General features: G+C 43.2%; 1 protein-coding gene across 1 annotated transcript in view; it reads right to left on the bottom strand.

Moving 5' to 3' along the window:
• The window catches only part of LOC111978170 (cilia- and flagella-associated protein 46), a 103,353-nt gene that overhangs the window by 57,928 nt on the left and 21,456 nt on the right, over positions 1 to 23,969 (bottom strand). Inside the window, exons 15-25 of the mRNA XM_070448419.1 lie at positions 23,507 to 23,631; positions 14,687 to 14,826; positions 11,777 to 11,889; positions 10,982 to 11,194; positions 8,415 to 8,640; positions 5,089 to 5,238; positions 1,786 to 1,896; positions 1,290 to 1,471; positions 677 to 808; positions 296 to 461; positions 11 to 77 (exon numbers count right to left, since the gene is read on the bottom strand). Of these exons, the coding sequence (XP_070304520.1) occupies positions 11 to 77; positions 296 to 461; positions 677 to 808; positions 1,290 to 1,471; positions 1,786 to 1,896; positions 5,089 to 5,238; positions 8,415 to 8,640; positions 10,982 to 11,194; positions 11,777 to 11,889; positions 14,687 to 14,826; positions 23,507 to 23,631 (1,625 nt within the window). The remainder of the gene's footprint in view (positions 1 to 10; positions 78 to 295; positions 462 to 676; positions 809 to 1,289; positions 1,472 to 1,785; positions 1,897 to 5,088; positions 5,239 to 8,414; positions 8,641 to 10,981; positions 11,195 to 11,776; positions 11,890 to 14,686; positions 14,827 to 23,506; positions 23,632 to 23,969) is intronic.

The raw sequence follows: 23,969 nt of genomic DNA, 5'->3' as shown, positions 1-23,969 counted from the left end.
GGGGACTCACTTGAGGCTTCCAGCGATGAGGTCACAGAGGGCATCAGAGTCAGGGAAGCCCCTCCCTTCTCCTCCCCCTGCTTAAACCACCAGAGAAAATGAATCATACACATGAACACTTCAAACCCCACTTGATTGAATAGGAGTATTTTTTACAGTGACAGCACCAATGATACACATACTGTACAGAAGCCAATGTGGGGAAGGGCTCGTACCAGAGAAACATGACAAATACGACAGGAGTTCGCTATAAAACTAGATCTGCGACCAGGCAAGTTCGAGATGGGGTTCTTACAGTTGGGTATTTCTTGCTGGTGTGGACCAGGGCTTTCAGGATCTTCTCCAGAGGCTGTCGGAGCTGCTGTCTCTCCAGTGAGGTCTCAGTCAAGGGCAGGCAGTTGTTCCAGTAGTGGCGCGCTGTAGCCATACACAGGACAGAGTTACCTGCCCGCTCCGCATAGCTGAAGAAGAGAGAAAGCATTGGTTGCTATGGCACGGATGGATATGAAGATGGTTGAAATGGAGAGAGAAAATTAAGACAGATCGAAAACGAGAGAGAGAAAGAGACAGAGAGAAAAAGAGAGAGATACTGTAGTCAAAGCAACAAAGTGAAATAAAGGTAGAACAAAGTAATGAGCAGTCTATTGTTTAGGAATGACAGAAAACAGAAACTAACCTGACACTGGACTGGAGCATCTGCAAGGCATCTCTGTAACTGTGAGGATGTCCATTTGACTTGTGGACCATGCTCAATCCTCTTAGACATGCAGCATTGCTCAACATCTCCTGCACGGCCGACTGGCTATAACTTGAAAAGGTCCAATTTTTTTTTTTAAATAAGCGGACAAATATGCCGTTCAGAGAATCAATTCAGCCAGTCAGGAATTTGACAAAATGTCACTGCTACAGTAACGTAGATACTGACAGTCACCATTTTTTAGAATGACTGACTGTCAGAATCCTACAAAGAGTGGGACCTTAAAGCCTTGAAGATAACCCTTAACTGAAGTCATTCGATGATAGTATATTGCACATTGTTGTAACATAAAAGTATTACTGCATATATGGCCCTGAGTATATTGTAATGTTCTCTTGTGGACACTACTGTAGGTGTCATTTGCACCTCAACGTCCTATGTAAAAAAAACACTTGATCACATCCCATATTTTGATTTAAAGGCAAATTGACCAAAATGGGTATATATCAGGTAAAACATACAGGGAAGATCTGACCATTTCAGCCTTGGTAAAACAGATGGAATCAAAGTCACCATAGTGACCAACACCTACAGAGCATAGGCCATGACCTTCAACCTCTGAGCTGCAGCGGCCTCCAGCTGCAGTGCATTGTGGCTGCAGGTCATGACCAGGTTGTGGTCCTGGGCCTGGAGAGAGAAGCAAGCCAGGTGTGTCCACACCTGCAGCTCGACCACAGGGTCACTCCACTTGCAGTCTGACGTCATGCGGACCAGCTAGAGGAGAGGATGGAGAGAGGAGAGGAAAATAGTAGGGAAGGAGGAGAAGAGGAGGGAGATGAGGGAGAAAGAGGCAATGAGTGCTCTGTCCTCTGGATCCATAGAACTGGGGTTTAATGATGGAATAATGCAGGGCGGAAATGCATACAGTCCTACAGGGCTAGGAAATGAAAACAAACAAATCAAATAAGATGTTCATTTGAGGAAGCATTTTTTGACCAAATTCACAGACATAGACATGAACAAACGCTCTGATTACCAGTACGGTCTCAAAGCATCTGTTGCCTCCTGGCTAAGAAAGCAAGACCTACCGTAGAGAGACTAGGGACAGAGAACTCTATCTGCCTGGGGTGACTGTTGCATAACAGCATTTCCACTCCTACCAGCACACGTGTCATGGCTGACACTGCCTCATTCTTACACTGGAAAGACAAAAAGAGATAAAGATAAAGAAACTGAATATTTCATCACAATGGTACCGTGGCTTACCAGTCAAAACAATAGAGATGAATTAACAACTCTATCTCTGACAGGCACAATCATACATGTACAGTATATCAATGAGACTGACATTTGCAATTAATAAATGACTCACTATCCCCTTGTGATACTGTACAGTCGTGGCCAAAAGTTTTGAGAATGACACAAATATTAATTTTCACAAAGTCTGCTGCCTCAGTTTGTATGATGGCAATTTGCATATACTCCAGAATGTTAAGAAGAGTGATCAGATGAATTGCAATTAATTGCAAAATCCCTCTTTGCCATGCAAATGAACTGAATCCCCAAAAAACATTTCCACTGCATTTCAGCCCTGCCACAAAAGGACCAGCTGACACCATGTCAGTGATTCTCTCGTTAATACAGGTGTGAGTGTTGACGAGTACATGGCTGGAGATCACGCTGTCATGCTGATTGAGTTCAAATAACAGACTGGAAGCTTCAAAAGGAGGGTGGTGCTTGGAAACATTGTTCTTCCTCGGTCAATCATGGTTACCTGCAAGGAAACACGTGCTGTCATCATTGCTTTGCACAAAAAGGGCTTCACAGGCAAGGATATTGCTGCCAGTAAGATTGCACCTAAATCAACCATTTATCGGATCATCAAGAACTTCAAGGAGAGCGGTTTAATTGTTGTGAAGAAGGCTTCAGGGCGCCCAAGAAAGTCCAGGAAGCGCCAGGACCGTCTCCTAAATTTGATTCAGCTGCGGGATCGGGGCACCACCAGTAAAGAGCTTGCTCAGGAATGGCAGCAGGCAGGTGTGAGTGCATCTGCACGCACAGTGAGGCAAAGACTTTTGGAGGATGGCCTGGTGTCAAGAAGGGCAGCAAAGAAGCCACTTCTCTCCAGGAAAAACATCAGGGACAGACTGATATTCTGCAAAAGGTACAGGGATTGGACTGCTGAGGACTGGGGTAAAGTCATTTTCTCTGATGAATCCCCTTTCCGATTGTTTGGGACATCCGGAAAAAAGCTTGTCCGGAGAAGACAAGGTGAGCACTATCATCAGTCCTGTGTCATGCCAACAGTAAAGCATCCTGAGACAATTCATGTGTTTTTGGTTGCTTCTCAGACAAGGGAGTGGGCTCACTCACAATTTTGCCTTAGAACACAGCCACGAATATAGAATGGTACCAACACATCCTCTGAGAGCAACATCTCCCAACGATCCAGGAACAGTTTGGTGACGAACAATGACTTTTCCAGCATGATGGAGCACCTTGTCATAAGGCAAAAGTGATAACTAAGTGGCTCGGGGAACAAAACATCAATATTTTGGGTCCATGGCCAGGAAACTCCCCAGACCTTAATCCAATTGAGAACTTGTGGTCAATCCTCAAGGGGCGGTTGGACAAACAAACCCCCACAAATTCTGACAAACTCCAAGCATAGATTATGCAAGAATGGGCTGCCATCAGTCAGGATGTGGCCCAGAATTTAATTGACAGCATGCCAGGGCGGATTGCAGAGGTCTTGAAAAAGAAGGGTCAACACGGCAAATATTGACTCTTTGCATCAACTTCATGTAATTGTCAATAAAAGCATTTGACACTTATGAAATGCTTGTAATTATACTTCAGTATTCCATAGTAACATCTGACAAAAATATCTAAAGACACTGAGGCAGCAGACTTTGTGAAAATTAATATTTGTGTCATTCTCAAAACTTTTGGCCACGACTGTAATTTGAGCTAAAACAATGATTTACTATATACAGACGGTTGGGTGATGGATCATATTTCTTCTCACATTAACACTGCACTGACTCAGAGTCTGGGGGAATAACCACATTTTGTAATTTAGTCATTTAGCAGACGCGCTTATCCAGAGCGACTTACAGTTAGTGCATTCATCTTAAGATAGCTAGGTGAGACAACTACATCTCAGTTATAGTTTCCTCAAAGTAGCTATTAACAAAGCCAGTGCTAGTAGAAAAAAGTAAAGTACAAGTTTTAGTTTACAAAAGGCAAGGGTGTTAGTTAGTTGTGGGTTTTTGGGGGGGGGGGGTTCAGACGTTTTCAAAAGATGGGCAGGTACTCTGTCCTTCAGATTCAGATCAACTTTATTATCCCACCAGGGGAAATTAATTTGGTAATGTGCTTAAAAAGACAGTACATAAAACAGGAAACACAGAAACTACACAATAGAATTCATTCAAAGTGCTATAGCTACACATTTAAAGTGAAAACGCAATTTGCTGTATACTCGATGGAACAACAAACTATCTATTATACAGCCTAATGGCTGTTGGAATAAAAGAGTCCCCATACTTGAAGAAGTCCCCTTGTCTGGCAGCTGCTGTGACTGACTTTTGAGTGAAGGGGATGAGAGTCAGGGGGAAGCTAGTTCCTCCATTGGGGTGCCGGGACAGAGAAAAGCTTTGACTGGGCTAAGCAGGAGCTGGCCTCCCGTAGGGGTGGGAGGGCAAAGAGACCTGAGGTTGCAGAACGGAGTGCTTGGGTTGAGGTGTAGGGTTTGAGCATAGCCTGAAGTTAGGGAGGGGCAGTTCCCCTTGCTGCTCCGTAGGTAAGCACCAGGGTCTTGAAGCAGATGCGAGCTTCAACTGGAAGCCAGTGGCGTGTGCGGAGAACTGGGGTGAGATGTGATAACTTGGGAAGGTTGAACACCAGGCGGGCTGCACCGTTGTAGGGGTTTGATGGCACAAGCGGGGAGCCCAGCCAACAGAGAGTTGCAGTAGTCCAGAAGGGAGATGACAAGTGCCTGGATTAGGACATGTGCCGCTTCCTGTGCGAGGTAGGGTTGTACTCTGGATGTTGTAGAGCATGAACCTGGAGAACGACAGGGCTGTCCAGGGTAAGGCAAGGTTATTTGCACTCTGGGAGGGAGACACCATGGAGTTGTCAACCGTGATGGAGGTCTTGGAACGGGCAGGCCTTCCACAGGAGGAAGAGCAGCTCCGTCTTGTCGAGGTTGAGCTTGAGGTGCTGGGCTGACAGCCAGGCAGATTCATGAACAGCTCATCATACTGACTAACTTGACTGGGTGAGCATGTTTTTATTTGATTTTATCTAACCTATATTTAACCAGAAAGTCCCATTGAGGTCAGAAAACATATTTCCCAAGGGAGACTTGGACTGTTATGTTACTGTACCTCATCATCAATGTCCAGCTTCTGTCCAATCTGCTGCTGGAGGAGCCTCTTGGTCCACACCCACGTAGAAATGACCTGTTTCCTCGCTGCGATAGGGACGCTCTCTCCCGGCACATTGCCATTAGACAGGTGCAGTGCATAGTCACACAGCTAAAAGTTCATAAAGTGGGGGAAATAAAAGTTAGCATAGTAACCATAGCAGCATAAGGATTACATTTACATTTTAGTCATTTAGCAGACGCTATTATCCAGAGCGACTTAGAGCAGCAATTAGGTTTACGTGCCTTGCTGAAGGACACAGACAGATTTTTCACTTAGTCGGCTCGGGGATTCGAACTAGCGACCTTTCGGTTACTGGCACGACACTCTTAACAGCTAGGCTGTCTGCTTTGCAAAAGCGTTAAAACTGTTTGCATAACCATAGCAGTTAGCAAAGTAACTAGCCTAACCAGGTGAATCTGCACAATACTCTTTTCGAATCCACATACACTCATAACCTTGGGACTCCATAGTGGGGGCTTTGCAGCTCTGAGTTCCACATATGACAGTATTTAGAGAAAATCCATTGCGTAATCTGAGTTTGTTTAAGTCAGCTATCTAACTTATCTGATATATAGGCCTATATGTTGAAAATGGAGAACCATTATTATCTTCAGTTCTGAAAGAGAACGCTTAGTTAATAATTCACTAATAAAGTTACTTCTATCCAGAGTATGTGCTGACGATACAGCAGACCCTTTGGAGAATAGCAGAATAGGAACAAATGCACTTCATTCACATGAAATAGTTCAAACAAAGCAGTCTTTAGAACCTTGTCTGATACTTCTACTGTGAAGTGGGGCCGAATGAGAGGGGAGTGAGTCAGAGGTCTGGCACAATGCTTTGAGCTCGTGACGCTCGTTCACGTGAGAGCGAGCTCTGTTCCATAGCTTTTCTACAGACAAAGGAATTCTCCGGTTGGAACATTATTGAAGATTTATGTTAAAAACATCCTAAAGATTGATTATATACTTCGTTTGACATGTTTCTACGGACTGTAATATGACTTTTCGTCTGAACTTTTGCCTGGACCTGCCCGCGTCGTGAGTTTAGATTGTACTGAATGCGCGAACAACAAGGAGGAATTTGGACATAAATGATCGACTTTATGGAACAAATCAAACATTTATTGTGGAACTGGGATTCCTGGGAGTGCATTCTGACGAAGATCAAAGGTAAGTGAATATTTATAATGCTATTTCTGACTTATGTTGACTCCAACATGGCAGATATCTTCTTGGGTTGTGTTGGTCTCTGAGCGCCGTACTCAGATTATTGCATGGTTTGCTTTTTCCGTAAAGTTTTTTTGAAATCTGACACAGCGGTTGCATTAAGGAGAAGTATATCTTTAAATCTGTGAATAACACTTGTATCTATTATTAATGTTTATTATGAGTATTTCTGTGATTTCATGTGGCTCTGTGCAAATTCACGGGATGTTTTGGAGGCAAAGCCAAATGTAAACTGAGGTTTTTGGATATAAATATGAACTTGATCGAACAAAACATACATRTATTGTGTAACATGTTGTCCCRGGAGTGTCATCTGATGARGAATATCAAAGGTTAGTGATTCATTTGATCAATATTTCAGCTTTTTGTGACTCCTCTCTTTGGTTGGAAAATCGCTGTATGCTTTCTGTGACTAGTTGCTGACCTAACATAATGATATGTTCTGCTTTCGCCGAAAAGCTTTTTTGAAATCGGACACTGTGGTTAGATTAACGAGAATTGTATCTTTAAAATGGTGTCTAATACTTGTATGTTTGAGAAAATTGAATTATGAGATTTCTGTTGATTGAATTTGCCGCCCTGCAATTTCATTGGCTGTTGGCGAGGACCCCAGTCCTAGACAGGTAAAAAAAAAAAAAAAAAAAAATGTATATGTCCATATGCCCATCATGGAACGAAAGATTTGAATATGTCGGTGACCCTCATATTTAGAAATATTTAAGTTATTTTCCTGTCCAATTCCTTGTTTTCGATTTTATTTGATTAAAAACCAAGCCCGCAGTAGGCTACCCTACTATAAGTCTTGTTCAACAGCAATGTGTCTTCGCATCTTTTTTGTTTATTCTGGCCATACATTAGCCAAGTAGCCTATCAATGAAATGTTACAAAATATTCTACTCGTGAGAGTGCCTTGAAATATTTGAGGTTTTTGCCCTCATGCTTTTGCTTAATTCACAATGTTTGGGGGCTAATATTTTTTTCTTTCTGGAGAAGTGAATATGTGATGCGTAAAGACACTTAGGCCTACATGTTGAAGCCAAATAGAACAATGTAGACCGCAAATATGCCAAACATTAAACAAAGCAATGTATTTTACTGTTACTGCTATTATTTGTGGCTGTACACTATTTAATAAACAGTATCAATCCACAAAGGACTAGGACGAGAATATTACATTCCCATTCCCTCCAGACGAATTGGAGCTGATGATATCGCAAAGACTGCCAATAGCCTAAACAACTTGAGACAACCACATGCAGTATTAAGCCATGGAGAACATTTATTAGCCAGTGAGTGGTCAAGCCCTCGCCACACCTACAACTTATTTATTCATCAAAACCCAGCCTTTCCTTGCCACCGCCAGCTATTGCGCCCATGATTCCCGCTGTGAAAATATAATAAATATTTCAAAACAACCACAACTCAACAGCGGCTGCGCTAAGATTTACCATAGCGCTAGGTTAGAAATATTGATTTGTTAAAATAGAGCCCTAGTTGTAGAAAAATGTATTTGTTAAAATTGAGCCCTAGTTGTATTTAGAGTATTTCTGAAAAGCATAATGTATCAAAGTGCCTTGATTCTTTCATTTTTTGTGCCCCCCCCCCCCTTTTCAACAAAATAAAATATAGGAGAAAGATACTGGAGATACTAAGATGTAAGACATAAAGAGTTTCAACAGCCCTCCGGGAACTTATTTAGAGATCACTTATTCAGAGAAACTTGTGAAACCTGAAGACCAGAGGCTGCCCTTCAGGAATACACAGGCACAGCTCTCTGATCCCTCAAACTGCCCAGCAGTAATACAGTCCAGGTCTCTATGCAGGTCCACCTCTGCCCTCTGCCTATCCCAATAAGCTCAGAGTGGGAGAGAGGGTGTTTGTTTTTGCAGAGCCCAAATTTAGACCTCTTCAGGGGAGGGAGTACCCTTGACAGCACATTGAAGGATAATAGAACCTGACTCTCTGCCAAACCTAATTAGCAAGTCACCTTTAAAATCTCCCATGGCCCCGTCTCCTGGCTAGCTCACTACTTGACCCACACACACACTTACACACCTCCAGAGCCTTCCGCATGTCCTGGAGGGCCGCATGGTCGAGGGGGAGGCTGTGGATGCTGCCTGTCCTCTCGGCTCCCTTCCCGGCTCCTTTCTTCCTCAGCTCCCCCCTGCCTCCGCTGTCCTCCCTTCCCTGGCCAGTTCCCGACCCAGCAGCCGACACAAACCAGGGCTGGATCAGCCCCTGGGCCACCGCATCACACAGCATAACCAACAGCACCGGCTCCCTGGAAACACAGAAGAGCGTCATACTCTGTACATACAATCTGATGTGTGGAGACATTTCACTGCAGCTAATGTAGAAGGAAAAGCTGTGTACATTTACAAATACTGTGCCAAATCATATGTGAAGAATGCAACAAAGATGCAGAATCATCTGGCCAAGTGCATAAAGTTCCCTCAGTGCTCACAACAAGCAACCTCTGACAAAAGTTCCTCTACGTCTATTCAAGGTGAAAGTGATGAATCAGACACCCTATCGATAGCAACAGCTTCTTTTGACCCAAATGGAGGAACATACTGAGAGAAATGCTGATGAATGTCTTGCCCGAGCAGTGTATGCAACTGGTTCACCTCTGATGTTCACAGGCAATGTGTATTGGAAGAGATTTCTAAATGTTCTTCGCCCAGCATACACCCCTCCAACCAGACATGCTTTATCTATTAATTTGCTGGATGCAGAGTTCAACAGAGTTCAAGTGAAGGTCAAGCAAATCATAGAGAAAGCAGACTGTATTGCAATCATCTCTGATGGGTGGTCGAATGTTCGTGGGCAAGGAATAATTAACGACATCATCTCCACCCCTCAACCAGTATTCTATAAGAGCACAGACACAAGGGACAACAGACACACTGGTCTCTACATTGCAGATGAGCTGAAGGCAGGCATCAATGACCTTGAACCACAGAAGGTATTTGCACTGGTGACAAACAATGCTGCGAATATGAAGGCTGCTAAAGTGGAGGAGTCCTACCCTCACATCACACCTATTGGCTGCGCTGCTCATGCATTGAATCTGCTCCTCAGGGACTTCATGGCACTGAAAACAATGGATACACTCTACAAGAGAGCCAAGGAAATGGTTAGGTATGTGAAGGGCCATCAAGCTATAGCAGCAATCTACCTCACCAAGCAGTGAGAAGAATAAGAGCACCACATTGAAGCTGCCCAGCAACACCCGTTGGGGTAGTGTTGTCATCATGTTTGACAGTCTCCTGGAGGGGAAGCAGTCTCTCCAAGAAATGGCCATATCGCAGTCTGCCGATATGGACAGCCCCATCAAGAGGATCCTCCTGGATTATGTATTTTGGGAGAGAGTGGTCTGCTTGCAGATGTAAGAGAAGAAATCCATACTGCCCTGCCCACTACATTGTTGCTCCAAGCAGAGGAAACTTCAGTTCTGAAATCAATTAAAAAGCGTGAAGACTTCTGCCTGAAGCCCATACACACCGCAGTGTACATGTTGGACCCCAAGTGTGCTGGCAAGAGCATCCTGTTAGGTGCAGAGTTCAACAAGGCCTATGGTGCCAACATATCTCATCAGCCACCTGGTGGAAGGGACTTTGTGGATCTGAGGCTCTTTCCCCTGTTGCTTCCATCATCCTCCAAATCCCACCAACATCAGCCGCCTCAGAGCGCAACTGGTCCTTGTTTGGGAACACACACACCAAGCACACAACAGGCTGACCAAGCACACAACAATAAAAGGGTTGAAAAATTGGTGGCCATCCGGGAAAATGTCAGTTTTTTTGAGCCTGACAATGAGCCATTGTCCACAAGGTTGGAAAGTGACAGTGAAGATGAGGCCTCAGAGTCTGATGTTCAAGAGGTGGACATTGAGGAGGTCCAGGGAGAAGACATGGAAGCTTGAGAAGAAGACAACCAAAGCTTTAGTTTCTAGACTATCATTTTACAGATGTATGCTGAAAACAGTTTTGGGAGATGCGATGGATCATTGGGGATCATTCAATATTCACTTTCTTTTGTTGTTCAGTGAAATCATCCCATGTGAAGAGTCAACTAATTTAATTAAAGTTCAATTCATAACTAAATAGTTTTTTTGTATTTCTATTGAAAGAATTGAATAATTTGCAATTATGTCTACTGTACTTATGATAAGGTAAAAGGTTATGTCTCCATATGATATGGTAAATATATCCAATGCAAAAAACATCTACATTTAAATGGTATTAATATTAATTTGCATATATTTCCGTTAATTACCATATATTCCCGTTATTTCCCACGGAAAGTTTCCACCTCTGAATATTACCCAAATTGTGCAACCCTACATGCAAGTTTGATATTAAGGCAGATGAAAGTTCACATGTTCGAGAAGGCATTTCTGCTAAAAAATGCATTTTGATAAAAAAATATTTTTTTACGTTCAAACAGCTCTCCTGTGAAGTTGTGACTTGCGACATACGCCTAGTTTCCTGAATCGGGTCACATATGTACTATGTCACGAAAAGGCTGATGAGCATGAAGTGCGTGACAGCAACAAGCAAATGTTACAATATGTAGTGTTTAAGTGTTACCGTCCAGTGAGATGTTCCTCTTAAACTTACCCAGCGTGTCCGGTCTGTCTCAGCAGCTCCACGGCTCTCTGGAAGGTGGGCAGGAGGCGTCGCTGCTCCCCAGCTTCCACCAGGTGGCTGTTGTAGTTCCATAAGTACACGGCTGCGTTGACCACCACCCAGGCCTCGCGAATCTCTACTCCCAGCTCGGCTGCCCGCAGGAAGTTGGAGGTGGCGTAGGCAGATAAGTCCTGGATCCAATCTCTGGGAGTGGGAAGGAGGGGAACAATAGTTATGTTGTCTGCAGCGCATAATATATGAGATAACAAAGGAAGTCACACTATATTTTTAATATACAGTATAACACACTACATATTACATATAACAACCTGGTGAACCAAGCTCCGTAACTACACATACACACTTGACTGGTCATATTGAGAACCACAAATAAGTTATAATAGTGTTTAAATTTCATGTAAAATGATATGCTGTGCTTTGTCCGTTTATCTGCATGTTTTGTTTGTGTTTGTGTGTGTGCGTGTGCGTGTGTGTTGATTCATCCAGCCTTGTGGGGACCTAAAATCCCCCAAAGTCCCCACAAGGATAGGAAAACAAGGAAAATGTTCCACATACCCATGAGGACAAAAGCAATTGTAAGCTTAGGGGTTAGGTTTAGAGTTACAATTAGGGTTATGGTTCGAATTGGGGTTAAGGTAAGGGTTTAATGGTTAGGTTTAGGGTTTGGGTTAAAGGTTAAGCTTAGGGTAAGAAAAATAGGATTTTGAATGGAAATACATTTTAGGACAGAAGAAAAAAAACATGAGTGTGTGCATGTGTCCTCACCTGTAGACAGCCCACTGTGGATTGTCCTCAGGGAGGCGGAGTCCTCTCTCCTCAGGAGGGGCGGCTGGGGTGTTGAGCTGTACCCCCTCAGAGCGGAGCTTGTGTATGGTGGCCTGTAAGGGACAACCTCGAATGATATTGATGATGACTTGCCCTCCCCATAACTCTGCCTCAAAAGGAGCAAATAACACCACTCAGCAAATAGCAAAGAGACAAACGGGCAGCCACACAGCCATAGTCATCGAAGGCAGCAAATATAACTGGTGAACTCAGAGAACAATGATTTTAACTCCTGTGGCTGTCTGACAACTGAGTTGAAACTCTTAAAACGTTTTGTGTAACGTCACTTGGGGCACCTTTTTTTGTCTCTAAGAACAAAGTAAAATAAGACAGATCCTGCTTCTGTTGTGTGTTTGAGTGTTTGGGTGATAGCCGACTGATTCCGTGAGCACCAAGCCTCCTTCTACAGACTCTCTGGTACACTTATCATTTATTTTGTGTAGTTTACATTGTTCCAAACTGTTAGAAAAATTATATTGTAATTTAACAGCACCTCTTTGGTACACATAGGCCTACTATGCACACAGCGCTTGCTCCATACCTTATTTTCCACAACTAGTGAAATTTATTCCACACACCCGACTTCCCCTTTACCTCATGCGCAACCAATAAAGCTTCCCCCGTTTCGAGTTTATTTGTCACGTCCTCTGCATCCATTTTGCTGTCACATGTGTTACAGTGTTCATAGTTTGATATAACCAGTTTATTGATGTGATCATGCTATAGGTCAGGCCCTATTGGTCACGTGCATGCAAAGAATACACGTGTCACGTAAAGAGAGCAAGGGTTGAGGGAATATGTCATCTATTTCCTAAACAAATGAGGGATTTTGGTAACATAACTTTTCAGTCAGAAATGGATGTAATTATGTTGCAGCTTCAGCAACACAGACAGCGCTAAACACACACTGATGTTCTGTGGTGGTTGCTGCAGCAGGGAGGAGAGAGAGGCAACGGGTGCTAGTCAGCGCATCAAGTCTGAGCCAGGCGGCACAATCATATCAACTGCGGTCGGACTCCCTCTAGTCATGTGTGTCTTAATTATTTCATCAAACAGGTCGCGTAAAACATCAGAAAAGCTCAGTGCATATAGTTGATTTGATTAAAACATGTGTCTATGTATGGAAATATACAAATTTAAAAAAATTGACCAATAGATTTTTGGGGGTCGGGGACAGCCCTAATCATTACACAGGTCCACCTTGTGCTGGAGATAATAACAGTTTTGTCACACAACACAACGCCACAGATGTCTCAAGTTTTGAGGGAGAGTGCAATTGGCATGCTGACTGCAGGAATGTCCACCAGAGCTGTTGCCAGAGAATTGAATGTTCCGGCATAAGCTACGGACAATGAGCACAATTGCATTTTATCGATGCCAATTTGTATGCACAGAAATACCGTGACGAGATCCTGAGGCCCATTGTGAGGTCATTTTTTGAAGGTATCTGCGACCAAAAGATGCATATTTGTACATTTGTATTTAACCTTTATTTAACTAGGCAAGTCAGTTAAGAACAAATTGTTATTTACAATGACGGCCTACCCCAGCCGAACCCTAACCCTGGCGATGCTGGGCCAATTGTGCACCGTTCTACGGGACTCCCAATCACAGCCGGTTGTGATACAGCCAGGAATATCTATATTCCCAGTCATGTGAAATTCATAGATTAGGGCCTAATTTATTTAAATTGACTGATTTCCTTATATGAAATGTAACTCAATAAAATATTTTAAATTGTTGCATGTTGCGTTTATATTTCTGTTAAATAAACATCATATTGCTGACTCTACATTTACTCAGTTGTTTTCCTCAAATGAAGGGGATGATGACGCCATCTTCGCGAGAGGGGGAGAATCTGATTTCATTCAGGATAAGTGGAGTTGGCCTTGAGTTAGTCTGCACCCGGAGCAGGTAAGTTCTGAAGGATTCGTTGCAATAAAAGGTGAGCCACTTTCTTGTGCCCGGTTATCCCGAGTTGAACTCAGAGTTGACCAAAGTTAGCTCACTAACTGTTCTATCTCGCATCATCTCTGTACCTCTGGGCTCAATCTGATTAAATCTCACAGCGCCACTCTAATATTGGTCTTTCATCTTTACTTTGCATTAATTGCATCAATAGAATCAATCAATGTCTATAAAGAAAAGTCACAGTGACTATAGTGTGTGGTCAGGAGAACTGAGGATTGGGGGGGGGGTTCTACTAAGCTAACATATATAATTGTTTTAAGATGGTCATACCAACAATAATTTAGCAATTTGATTTTGGATTTTAGAATTAACATTATTTGATGAAACACTGTATTTGGCCTTACTGCTATTAGCCAATAGAAACGCATTAACTAACAGATTCATAAATAAAAAAACAGTCAAAAAATAAATCAAAATTAAGTTTGTTTTAAAGTGTCTGTCCAATATCAGAGATATAAGATCATGAAATTATTTATATTTTTTGGGATCCATATTTACCCCCCAAAAATTGGCCACTAAACTACTTCCGAATACACTTCCATTCATTTTTTTAAGTGGTACCGGGCAACCTCCAGATGAGCCTTAAGGCTTGTGGGTGTCCTAGAGAAAAACAACCGACATGTATGTGTTCGTGTGTAGCCAAAACTGTTTGGACGCTACGGACAGAACTTGGCAGATCGGCGGTACCGACATCAGATGAGTCCCGTGATGCTTGTCGAGAAAAACGGAGAACAACATCGTGTTCGTTAGTCTTACCATGGAGTGGTCATAGTAGTTTGTAGGCCAAACCGTTCGAATACTACAGACGTTTTCGTGAGAAGACCGATTTTCTAAGCATATTAAGGGACAGGGGTCAAGGGTCAAAGGTGGTCATCTGACCTCAGCATTGATGAAGCAGACTTCAGCCAGCAGACGGAGCAGGTCCTTCTCCGCACTCTGGGCCAGTCGTCCTGCCGATGGACGCCGGTCACCATGGAGTCCACCCTCCACTGGGCTCTCATCCCCCGCCTTGCGCTCACCTGGGGACCAGAGGGTATCGAGCGAGCCAGAGTGAGCATGTGCAGTTATGCGTCAGTGGTTCTGTTAAAACCCAGTCTCTCCTCCCTCCTACACTAATCTCCATTACTGCTGGCACTAACCAGTGAGCCACATGCTAGTTATCAATATAATTGGTTGATAACTAACTAATTTGCACCCAAATAAATATTTAAGATGATTTAATGATTTCAATGAAGTAGTTGAGCGCTGTGGATAGACTGACTTAGTGAAATCAATTAGGCTGTGAAAACATTTTTTACATGTAAATGTAAACTCAAAGAGTATCGGACACTACAATCCTCCAGAGATACCCGCAACTTAAGTTTCAATCAGTTACTAGTCTAGGAGTCATAATCAATTCCTCTTGATACAATTAGTTAATATTTAAATATATTGATATATATATATATATATATATATTGATATATATATATATATATATATATATATATATATATATATATATATATATATATACACACACACACACACACACCACACACAATATAATATACACACACACACATGTTCAAAAGTTTGTCCTTGTTTTTGAAATAAACTACTTTTTTTCATTAAAATAACATAATATTGAACAGAAATACAGTGTAGACATTGTTAATGTTGTAAATGACTATGTAGCGGAAATGGCAGATTTTTTTATGGAAAATCTACATAGGCGTACAGAGGCTCATTATCAGGACTTCCGCCGAAGTTGGCTCCCCTGCCTGTTCGGGCGGTGCTCGGCGGTCGTCGTCACCGTCCTACTAGCCGCCACCGATCCCTTTTTCGTTTGTCTGTTTGTTTTGTCTTATTAGTTTCACCTGTGATTCTGTTTTCGGTTAATGAGCTTCCCTATATTTAGTAGGTAGACCCGCCCTTGTTTTGTGCGGGATTGTCTTTATGTTACGTGTGTGTGTTTTAGGTAGAGGTATATTATTTTGCTATTTACTTGGCACCCTGTGTTTTGGGTTGTCAAGTTATTCTCTACGCCCTGTATGTTTGGGCTTATCATTTTTTGTGTGCAATAGTAAAAGGAGCACTTTTCCCAAGTGGAACTCTCTGCGTCTGATTCCTTCACCCACCTAGTCCCGCGTGACACAGCAACCATCACTCCTGTGTTCCAATGGCACGTTGTGTTAGCTAATCCAAGTTTATCATTTTAAAAGAATTTGATCATTAGAAAACCCTATTGCAATTATGTTAGCACAGCTGAAAACTGTCGTCCTGATTAAAGAAGCAATAAAACTGGCCTTCTTTAGACTAGTTGAGTATCTGGAGCATCAGCATTTGTGGGTTCGATTACAGGCTCAAAATGGCCAGAAACAAAGAACTTCCTTCTGAAACTCAGTCTATTACTGTTCTGGGAAATGAAGGCTATTCCATGCGAGAAATTGCCAAGAAACTGAAGATCTCGTACAACGCTGTGTACTAATCCCTTCACAGTACAGCGCAAACTGGCTCTAACCAGAATAGAAAGAGGAGTGGGAGGCCCTGGTGCACAACTGAGCAAGAGGACAAGTACATTAGAGTGTCTAGTTTGAGAAACAGATGCCTCACAAGTCCTCAACTGGCAACTTCAGTAAATACTACCCGCAAAACACCAGTCTCAAAATCAACAGTGAAGAGGTGACTCCGGGATGCTGGCCTTCTAGGCAGAGTTGCAAAGAAAAGTCATATCTCATATCATATTTCTCAGTGAGGCCAAACTTTTGAACGGTGATGTTTATAAACTCAGCAACAACAAAAAAACATCCCTTTTCATGATCCTGTCTTTCAAAGACCATTCGTAAAAATCCAAATAACTTCACAAATCTTCATTGTAAAGGGTTTAAACACTGTTTCCCATGCTTGTTCAATGAACCATAAACAATTCATGAGCATGCACCTGTGGAACAGTCGTTAAGACACTAACAGCTTACAGATGGTAGGCAATTAAGGTCACAGTTATGAAAACTTAGGACACTAAAGAGGCCTTTCTTTGTAAAACACCAAAAGAAAAACACCAAAAGAAAGAAGCCCAGGGTCCCTGCTCATCTGCGTGAAAGTGCCTTAGGCATGCTGCAAGGAGGCTTGAGGACTGCAGATGTGGCCAGGGCAATAAATTGCAATGTCCGTACTGTGAGATGCCTAAGACAGCGCTACAGGGAGACAGGACGGACAGCTGATCATCTTCGCAGTGGTAGACCACGTGTAACAACACCTGCACAGGATCTGTGCATTCGAACATCACACCTGCGGGACAGGTACAGGATGGCAACAACAACTGCCCGAGTTACACCAGGAACGCAAAATCCCTCCATCAGTGCTCAGACTGTCCGCAATAGGCTGAGAGAGGCTGGACTGAGGGCTTGTAGGCCTGTTGTAAGGTAGGTCCTCACCAGACATCACCGGCAACAACATCGCCTATGGGCACAAACCCACCGTCGTTGGACCAGACAGGACTGGCAAAAAGTGATCTTCACTGACGAGTCGCGGTTTTGTCTCACATGGGGTGATGGTCGGATTCGCGTTTGTCGTCGAAGGAATGAGCGTTACACTGAGGCCTGTACTCTGGAGCAGGATCAATTTGGAAGAGGAGGGTCTGTCATGGTCTGGGGCGGTGTGTCACAGCATCATCGGACTGAGCTTGTTGTCATTGCAGTCAATCTCAACGCTGTGCGTTACAGGGAAGACATCCTCTTCCCTCATGTGGAACCCTTCCTGCAGGCTTATCCTGACATTACCCTCCAGCATGACAATGCCACCAGCCATACTGCTCGTTCTGTGCGTGATTTCCTGCAAGACAGGAATGTCAGTGTTCTGCCATGGCCGGCGAAGAGCCCGGATCTCAATCCCATTGAGCACGTCTGGGATCTGTTGGATCGGAGGGTGAGGGCTAGGGCCATTCCCCCCAGAAATGTCTGGGAACTTGAAGGTGCCTTGGTGGAAGAGTGGGGTATCTCACATCAAGAACTGGCAAATCTGGTGCAGTCCATGAGGAGGAGATGCACTACAGTACTTAAAGCAGCTGGTGGCCACACCAGATCTGTGGGACTTGCTCCGTTTATGTCTCAGTTGTTGAATCTTGTTATGTTCATACAAATATTTACACATGTTAAGTTTGCTGAAAATAAACACAGTTGACAGTGAGAGAACGTTTATTTTTTTGCTGAATTTATATCATACACACACACACACACACACACGCACACACGCACACTACCAGTCAAAAGTTTGGACACACCTACTCACTCAAGGGGTTTTCTTTATATTTTCTACATTATAGAATAATGGTGAAGACATCAAAACTATGAAATAACACATATGGAATCATGTAGAAACCCCAAAAAGTGTTAAACAAAACAAAATATTTTTTTATTTGAGATTCTTCAAAGTAGCCACCCTTTGCCTTGATGACAGCTTTGCACACTCTTGGCATTTTCTCAACCAGCTTCATGAGGTAGTCACCTGGAATGCATTTCAATTAACAGAAGTGCCTTTTAAAAAGTTAAATTGTGTAATTTTTCCAACATTTGTTTACAGACAGCTTATTTCACTTATAATTCACTTTATCACAATTCCAGTGGGTCAGAAGTTTACATACACTATGTACTATAGTTTTGCCCAACCTGTACAACCTAGGTTGGGCAAAACTAAACATGGCGGTGTTCGCCTTAGCAATCTCACTAGAATAAAGACGTCCTCCATTCCTGCCATTTTTGAAAGAGATCGTGATACATCACATCTCAAAATAGGGCTACTTAATGTTCGATCCCTCACTTCAAAGGCAGTTATAGTCAATGAACTTATCACTGATCATAATCTTGATGTGATTGGCCTGACTGAAACATGGCTTAAGCCTGATGAATAAATGAGGCCTAACCCCTGTGTTAAATGAGGCCTAACCCCTGGTTACACTAGTGACCATATCCCCCGTGCATCCCGCAAAGGCGGAGGTGTTGCTAACATTTACGATAGCAAATTTCAATTTCCCCAAAAAATTAAATACGTTTTCGTCTTTGAGCTTCTAGTCATGAAATCTATGCAACCTACTCAATCACTTTTTATAGCTACTGTTTACAGTAGCTCTGCATCTGTCCTCGTGCTCCTAGACCTTAGTGCTGCTTTTGATACCATCGATCACCACATTCTTTTGGAGAGATTGGAAACCCAAATTGGTCTACACGGACAAGTTCTGGCCTGGTTTAGATCTTATCTGTCGGAAAGATATCAGTTTGTCTCTGTGAATGGTTTGTCCTCTGACAAATCAACTGTACATTTCGGTGTTCCTCAAGGTTCCGTTTTAGGACCACTATTGTTTTCACTATATATTTTACCTCTTGGGGATGTCATTCGAAAATATAATGTTAACTTTCACTGCTATGCGGATGACACACAGCTGTACATTTCAATGAAACATGTTGAAGCCATAAAATTGCCCTCGCTAGAAGCCTGTGTTTCAGACATAAGGAAGTGGATGGCTGCAAACGTTCTACTTTTAAACTCGGACAAAACAGAGATGCTTGTTCTAGGTCCCAAGAAACAAAGAGATCTTCTGTTGAATCTGACAATTAATCTTGATGGTTGTACAGTCGTCTCAAATAAAACTGTGAAGGACCTCAGCGTTACTCTGGACCCTGATCTCTCTTTTGACGAACATATCAAGACTGTTTCAAGGACAGCTTTTTTCAATCTACGTAACATTGCAAAAATCAGAAACTTTCTGTCCAAAAATTATGCAGAAAAATGTATCCATGCTTTTGTTACTTCTAGGTTAGACTACTGCAATGCTCTACTTTCCGGCTACCCGGATAAAGCACTAAATAAACTTCAGTTAGTGCTAAATACGGCTGCTAGAATCCTGACTAGAACCCCAAAATTTGATCATATTACTCCAGTGCTAGCCTCCCTACACTGGCTTCCTGTTAAGGCAAGGGCTGATTTCAAGGTTTTACTGCTAATCTAAAAAGCATTACATGGGCTTGCTCCTACCTATCTTTCGCGATTTGGTCCTGCCGTACATACCTACACGTACGCTACGGTCACAAGACGCAGGCCTCCTAATTGTCCCTAGAATTTCTAAGCAAACAGCTGGAGGCATGGCTTTCTCCTATAGAGCTCCATTTTTATGAATGGTCTGCCTACCCATGTGAGAGACGCAGACTCGTCTCAACCTTTAAGTCTTACTGAAGACTCATCTCTTCAGTAGTCATATGATTGAGTGTAGTCTGGCCCAGGAGTGTGAAGGTGAACGGAAAGGCTCTGGAGCAACGAACCGCCCTTGCTGTTCTGCCTGGCGGTTCCCTCTCTCCACTGGGATTCTCTGCCTCTAACCCTATTACATGGCTGAGTCACTGGCTTACTGGTGCTCTTCCATGCAGTCCCTAGGGGGGTGCGTCACTTGAGTGGGTTGAGTCATGACGTAATCTTCCTGTCTGGTGTTGGCGCCCCCTCTTGGGTTGTGCCGTGGCGGAGATCTTTCTCTCTCTCGGAAGACCTGAGCCCTAGGACCATGCCTCAGGACTACCTGGCATGATGACTCCTTGCTGTCCCCAGTCCACCTGGCCGTGCTGCTGCTCCAGTTTCAACTGTTCTGCCTGCGGCTATGGAACCCGACCTGTTCACCGGACGTGCTACCTGTCCCAGACCTGCTGTTTTCAATCTCTAGAGACAGCAGGAGCGGTAGAGATACTCTTAATGATCGGCTACGAAAAGCCAACTGACATTGACTCCTGAGGTGCTGACTTGTTGCACCCTCGACAACTACTGTGATTATTATTATTTGACCATGCTGGTCATTTATGAACTTTTGAACATCTTGGCCATGTTCTGTTATAATTCTCCACCCGGCACAGCAGGAGGACTGGCCACCCCTCATAGCCTGGTTCCTCTCTAGGTTTCTTCCTAGGTTTGGCCTTTCTAGGGAGTTTTTCCTGCACTGTGCTTCTACACCTGCATTGCTTGCTGTTTGGGGTTTAAGGCTGGGTTTCTGTACAGCACTTTGAGATATCAGCTGATGTAAGAAGGGCTATATAAATAAATGTGATTTGATTTGATTTGTAAAGACTGTGCCTTTAAACAGCTTGAAAAATTCCAGAAAATGATGTCATGGCTTCAGAAGCTTCTGAAAGGCTAATTGACATCATTTGAGTCAATTGGAGGTGTAACTGTGGATGTATTTCAAGGTCTACCTTCAAACTCAGTGCCACTTTGCTTGACATCATGGGAAATTCAAAAGAATAGCCAAGACATCATAAAAAAATTGTAGACCTCCACAAGTCTGGTTCATCCTTGGGAGCAATTCCAAACGCCTGAAGGTACCACATTCATCTGTACAAACAATAGTACGCAAGTATAAACACCATGGAACCACGCAGCCGTCATATCGCTCAGGAAGGAGACGCGTTCTGTCTCCTAGAGATGAACGTACTTTGGTGTGAAAAGTCCAAATCAATCCCAGAACAACAGCAAAGGCCCTTCTGAAGATGCTGGAGGAAACAGGTACAAAAGTATCTACATCCACAGTAAAACGAGTCCTATATCGACATAACCTGAAAGGCCGCTCAGCAAGGAAGAAGCTCCTGCTCCAAAACCGCCATAAAAAAGTCAGACTACAGTTTGCAACTGCACATGGGGACAAAAATCGTACTTTTTGGAGAAATGTCCTCTGGTCTGATGAAACAAAAATAGAACTGTTTGGCCATAATGAGCATCGTTATGTTTGGAGGAAAAAGGGGGAGGCTTGCAAGCCAAAGAACACCATCCCAACTTTGAAGCACGGGGGTGGCAGCATCATGTTGTGGGGGTGCTTTCCTGCAGGAGGGACTAGTGCACTAGTTCACAAAATAAATGGCATCATGAGGTAGGACAATTATGTGGATATATTGAAGTAACATCTCAAGACATCAGTCAGGAAGTTAAAGCTTGGTCAGAAATGGGTCTTCCAAATGGACAATGACCCCAAGCATACTTCCAAAGTTGTGGGAAAATGGCTTAAGGACAACAAAGTCAAGGTATTGGAGTGGCCATCACAAAGCCCTGACCTCAATCCTATAGAAAATGTGTGGGCATAACTGAAAAAGCGTGTGAGAGCAAGGATAACTTACAAACCTGACTCAGTTACACCAGCTCTGTCAGGAGGAATGGGCCAAAATTCACCCAACTTTATTGTGGGAAGCTTGTGGAAGGCTACCCGAAACGTTTCACCCAAGTAAAAAAATGTAAAGGCAATGCTACCAAATACTAATTGAGTGTATGTACACTTCTGACCCACTGGGAATGTGATGAAAGAAATAAAAGCTGAAATAAATCATTATCTGGTGATCCTAACTGACCTAAGACAGGGAATTTTTACTAGGATTAAATGTATTTGGCTAAGGTGTATATAAACTTCCGACTTCAACTGTAATGGTAAGAACAGCCCAAATAAGCAAAGAGAAACGACAGTTCATCATCAAGTTTCTTCAAGTGCAGGCAACAACTGTTGGCGCAATTATTAGAAAATTGAAGAAATTCAAGATGACGGTCAATCACCCTCGGTCTGGGGCTCCATGCAAGATCTCACCTCGTGGGGCATCAATRATCATGAGGAAGGTGAGGGATCAGCCCAGAACTACACGGCAGGACCTGGTCAATGACCTGAAGAGAGCTGGGACCAYAGTCTCAAAGAAAACCATTAGTAACACACTACGCCGTCATGGATTAAAATCCTGCAGCGCACGCAAGGTCCCCTGCTCAGCCAGCGCATGTCAGGCCGTCTGAAGTTTGCCAATGACCATCTGGATGATCCAGAGGAGGAATGAGAGAAGGTCATGTGGTTCGATGAGACAAAAATAGAGCTTTTGGTCTAACTCCACTCGCCGTGTTTGGAGGAAGAAGAAGGATGAGTACAACCCCAAAAACACCATCCCAACCGTGAAACATGGAGGTGGAAACATAATTCTTTGGGGATGCTTTTCTGCAAAGGGACAAGACGACTGCACCGTATTGAGGGAGGATGGATAGGGCCATGTATCGCGAGATCTTGGCCAACAACCTCCTTCCCTCAGTAAGAGCATTGAAGATGGGTCGTGGCTGGTTCTTCCAGCATGACAACGACCCGAAACACACAGCCAGGGCAACTAAGGAGTGGCTCCGTAAGAAGCATCTCAAGGTCCTGGAGTGGCCTAGCCAGTCTCCAGAACTGAACCCAATAGAAAATCTTTGGAGGGAGCTGAAAGTCTGTATTGCCCAGCGACAGCCCCGAAACCTGAAGGATCTGGAGAAGGTCTGTATGGAGGAGTGGGCCAAAATCCCTGCTGCAGTGTGTGCAACATGTGTCAGAACTACAGGAAAGTAATGATTCTCTGTAATTGCAAACAAAGGTTTCTGTACCAAATATTAAGTTCTGCTTTTCTGATGTATCAAATACTATGTCATGCAATAAAATGCAAATTAATTACTTAAAATCATACAATGTGATTTTCTGGATTTTTGTTTTAGATTCCGTCTCTCAAAGTTGAGTACCTATGATAAAAAATTACAGACCTACATGCCTTTGTAAGTAGGAAAACCTGCAAAATCGGCAGTGTATCAAATACTTGTTCTCCCCACTGTTTATATATATATATATATATATATATATATATATATATATATATATATATATATATCCCTTCTGTGGTCAAATGGAAATTTCCTCACAGTCTGATTTAGGAGCTTTCCATCGTCCATCCTCGTAGAGCAGACAGAAACGACAGGCAGCTCGACACACATCCCAAACCTCCTGCTCCCTAGCTGTCTTTGCCAGGGCTGCCCACAATTTCACCCTGAAAAAAATGTATACAATTATCCACACTTTGTTTGGGGATGGTTAAATAATAAATGTTTCCTTTGGCTAGTTTGACCGCCCTGGTTGTATGTTCTTCCCCCACTGTGATTCCAGATCTTTTTTATGTGTTTATTCTTCAGGGTGTTACTGAAGCCTGGTGGAAGGCTGGCTGTGCTGCTACACATTATCCCATATCCTCACCCTGAAAAACCTCCTACTATTGATATTCAGTACCAGTAGTATGCACAAAAACTAAATAAGCCACATAGTTCAGCTTGGCCTCACAGTGTCCTAGCACATAGAAAAGTACTTAAAGTTGCTAGCTACCAAATGGTT

This window comes from Salvelinus sp. IW2-2015, linkage group LG18 (genome assembly GCF_002910315.2).
Source record: "Salvelinus sp. IW2-2015 linkage group LG18, ASM291031v2, whole genome shotgun sequence".
NCBI classification, from domain to species: domain Eukaryota; kingdom Metazoa; phylum Chordata; class Actinopteri; order Salmoniformes; family Salmonidae; genus Salvelinus; species Salvelinus sp. IW2-2015.
This window is presented reverse-complemented; position numbering and strand designations above follow the sequence as displayed.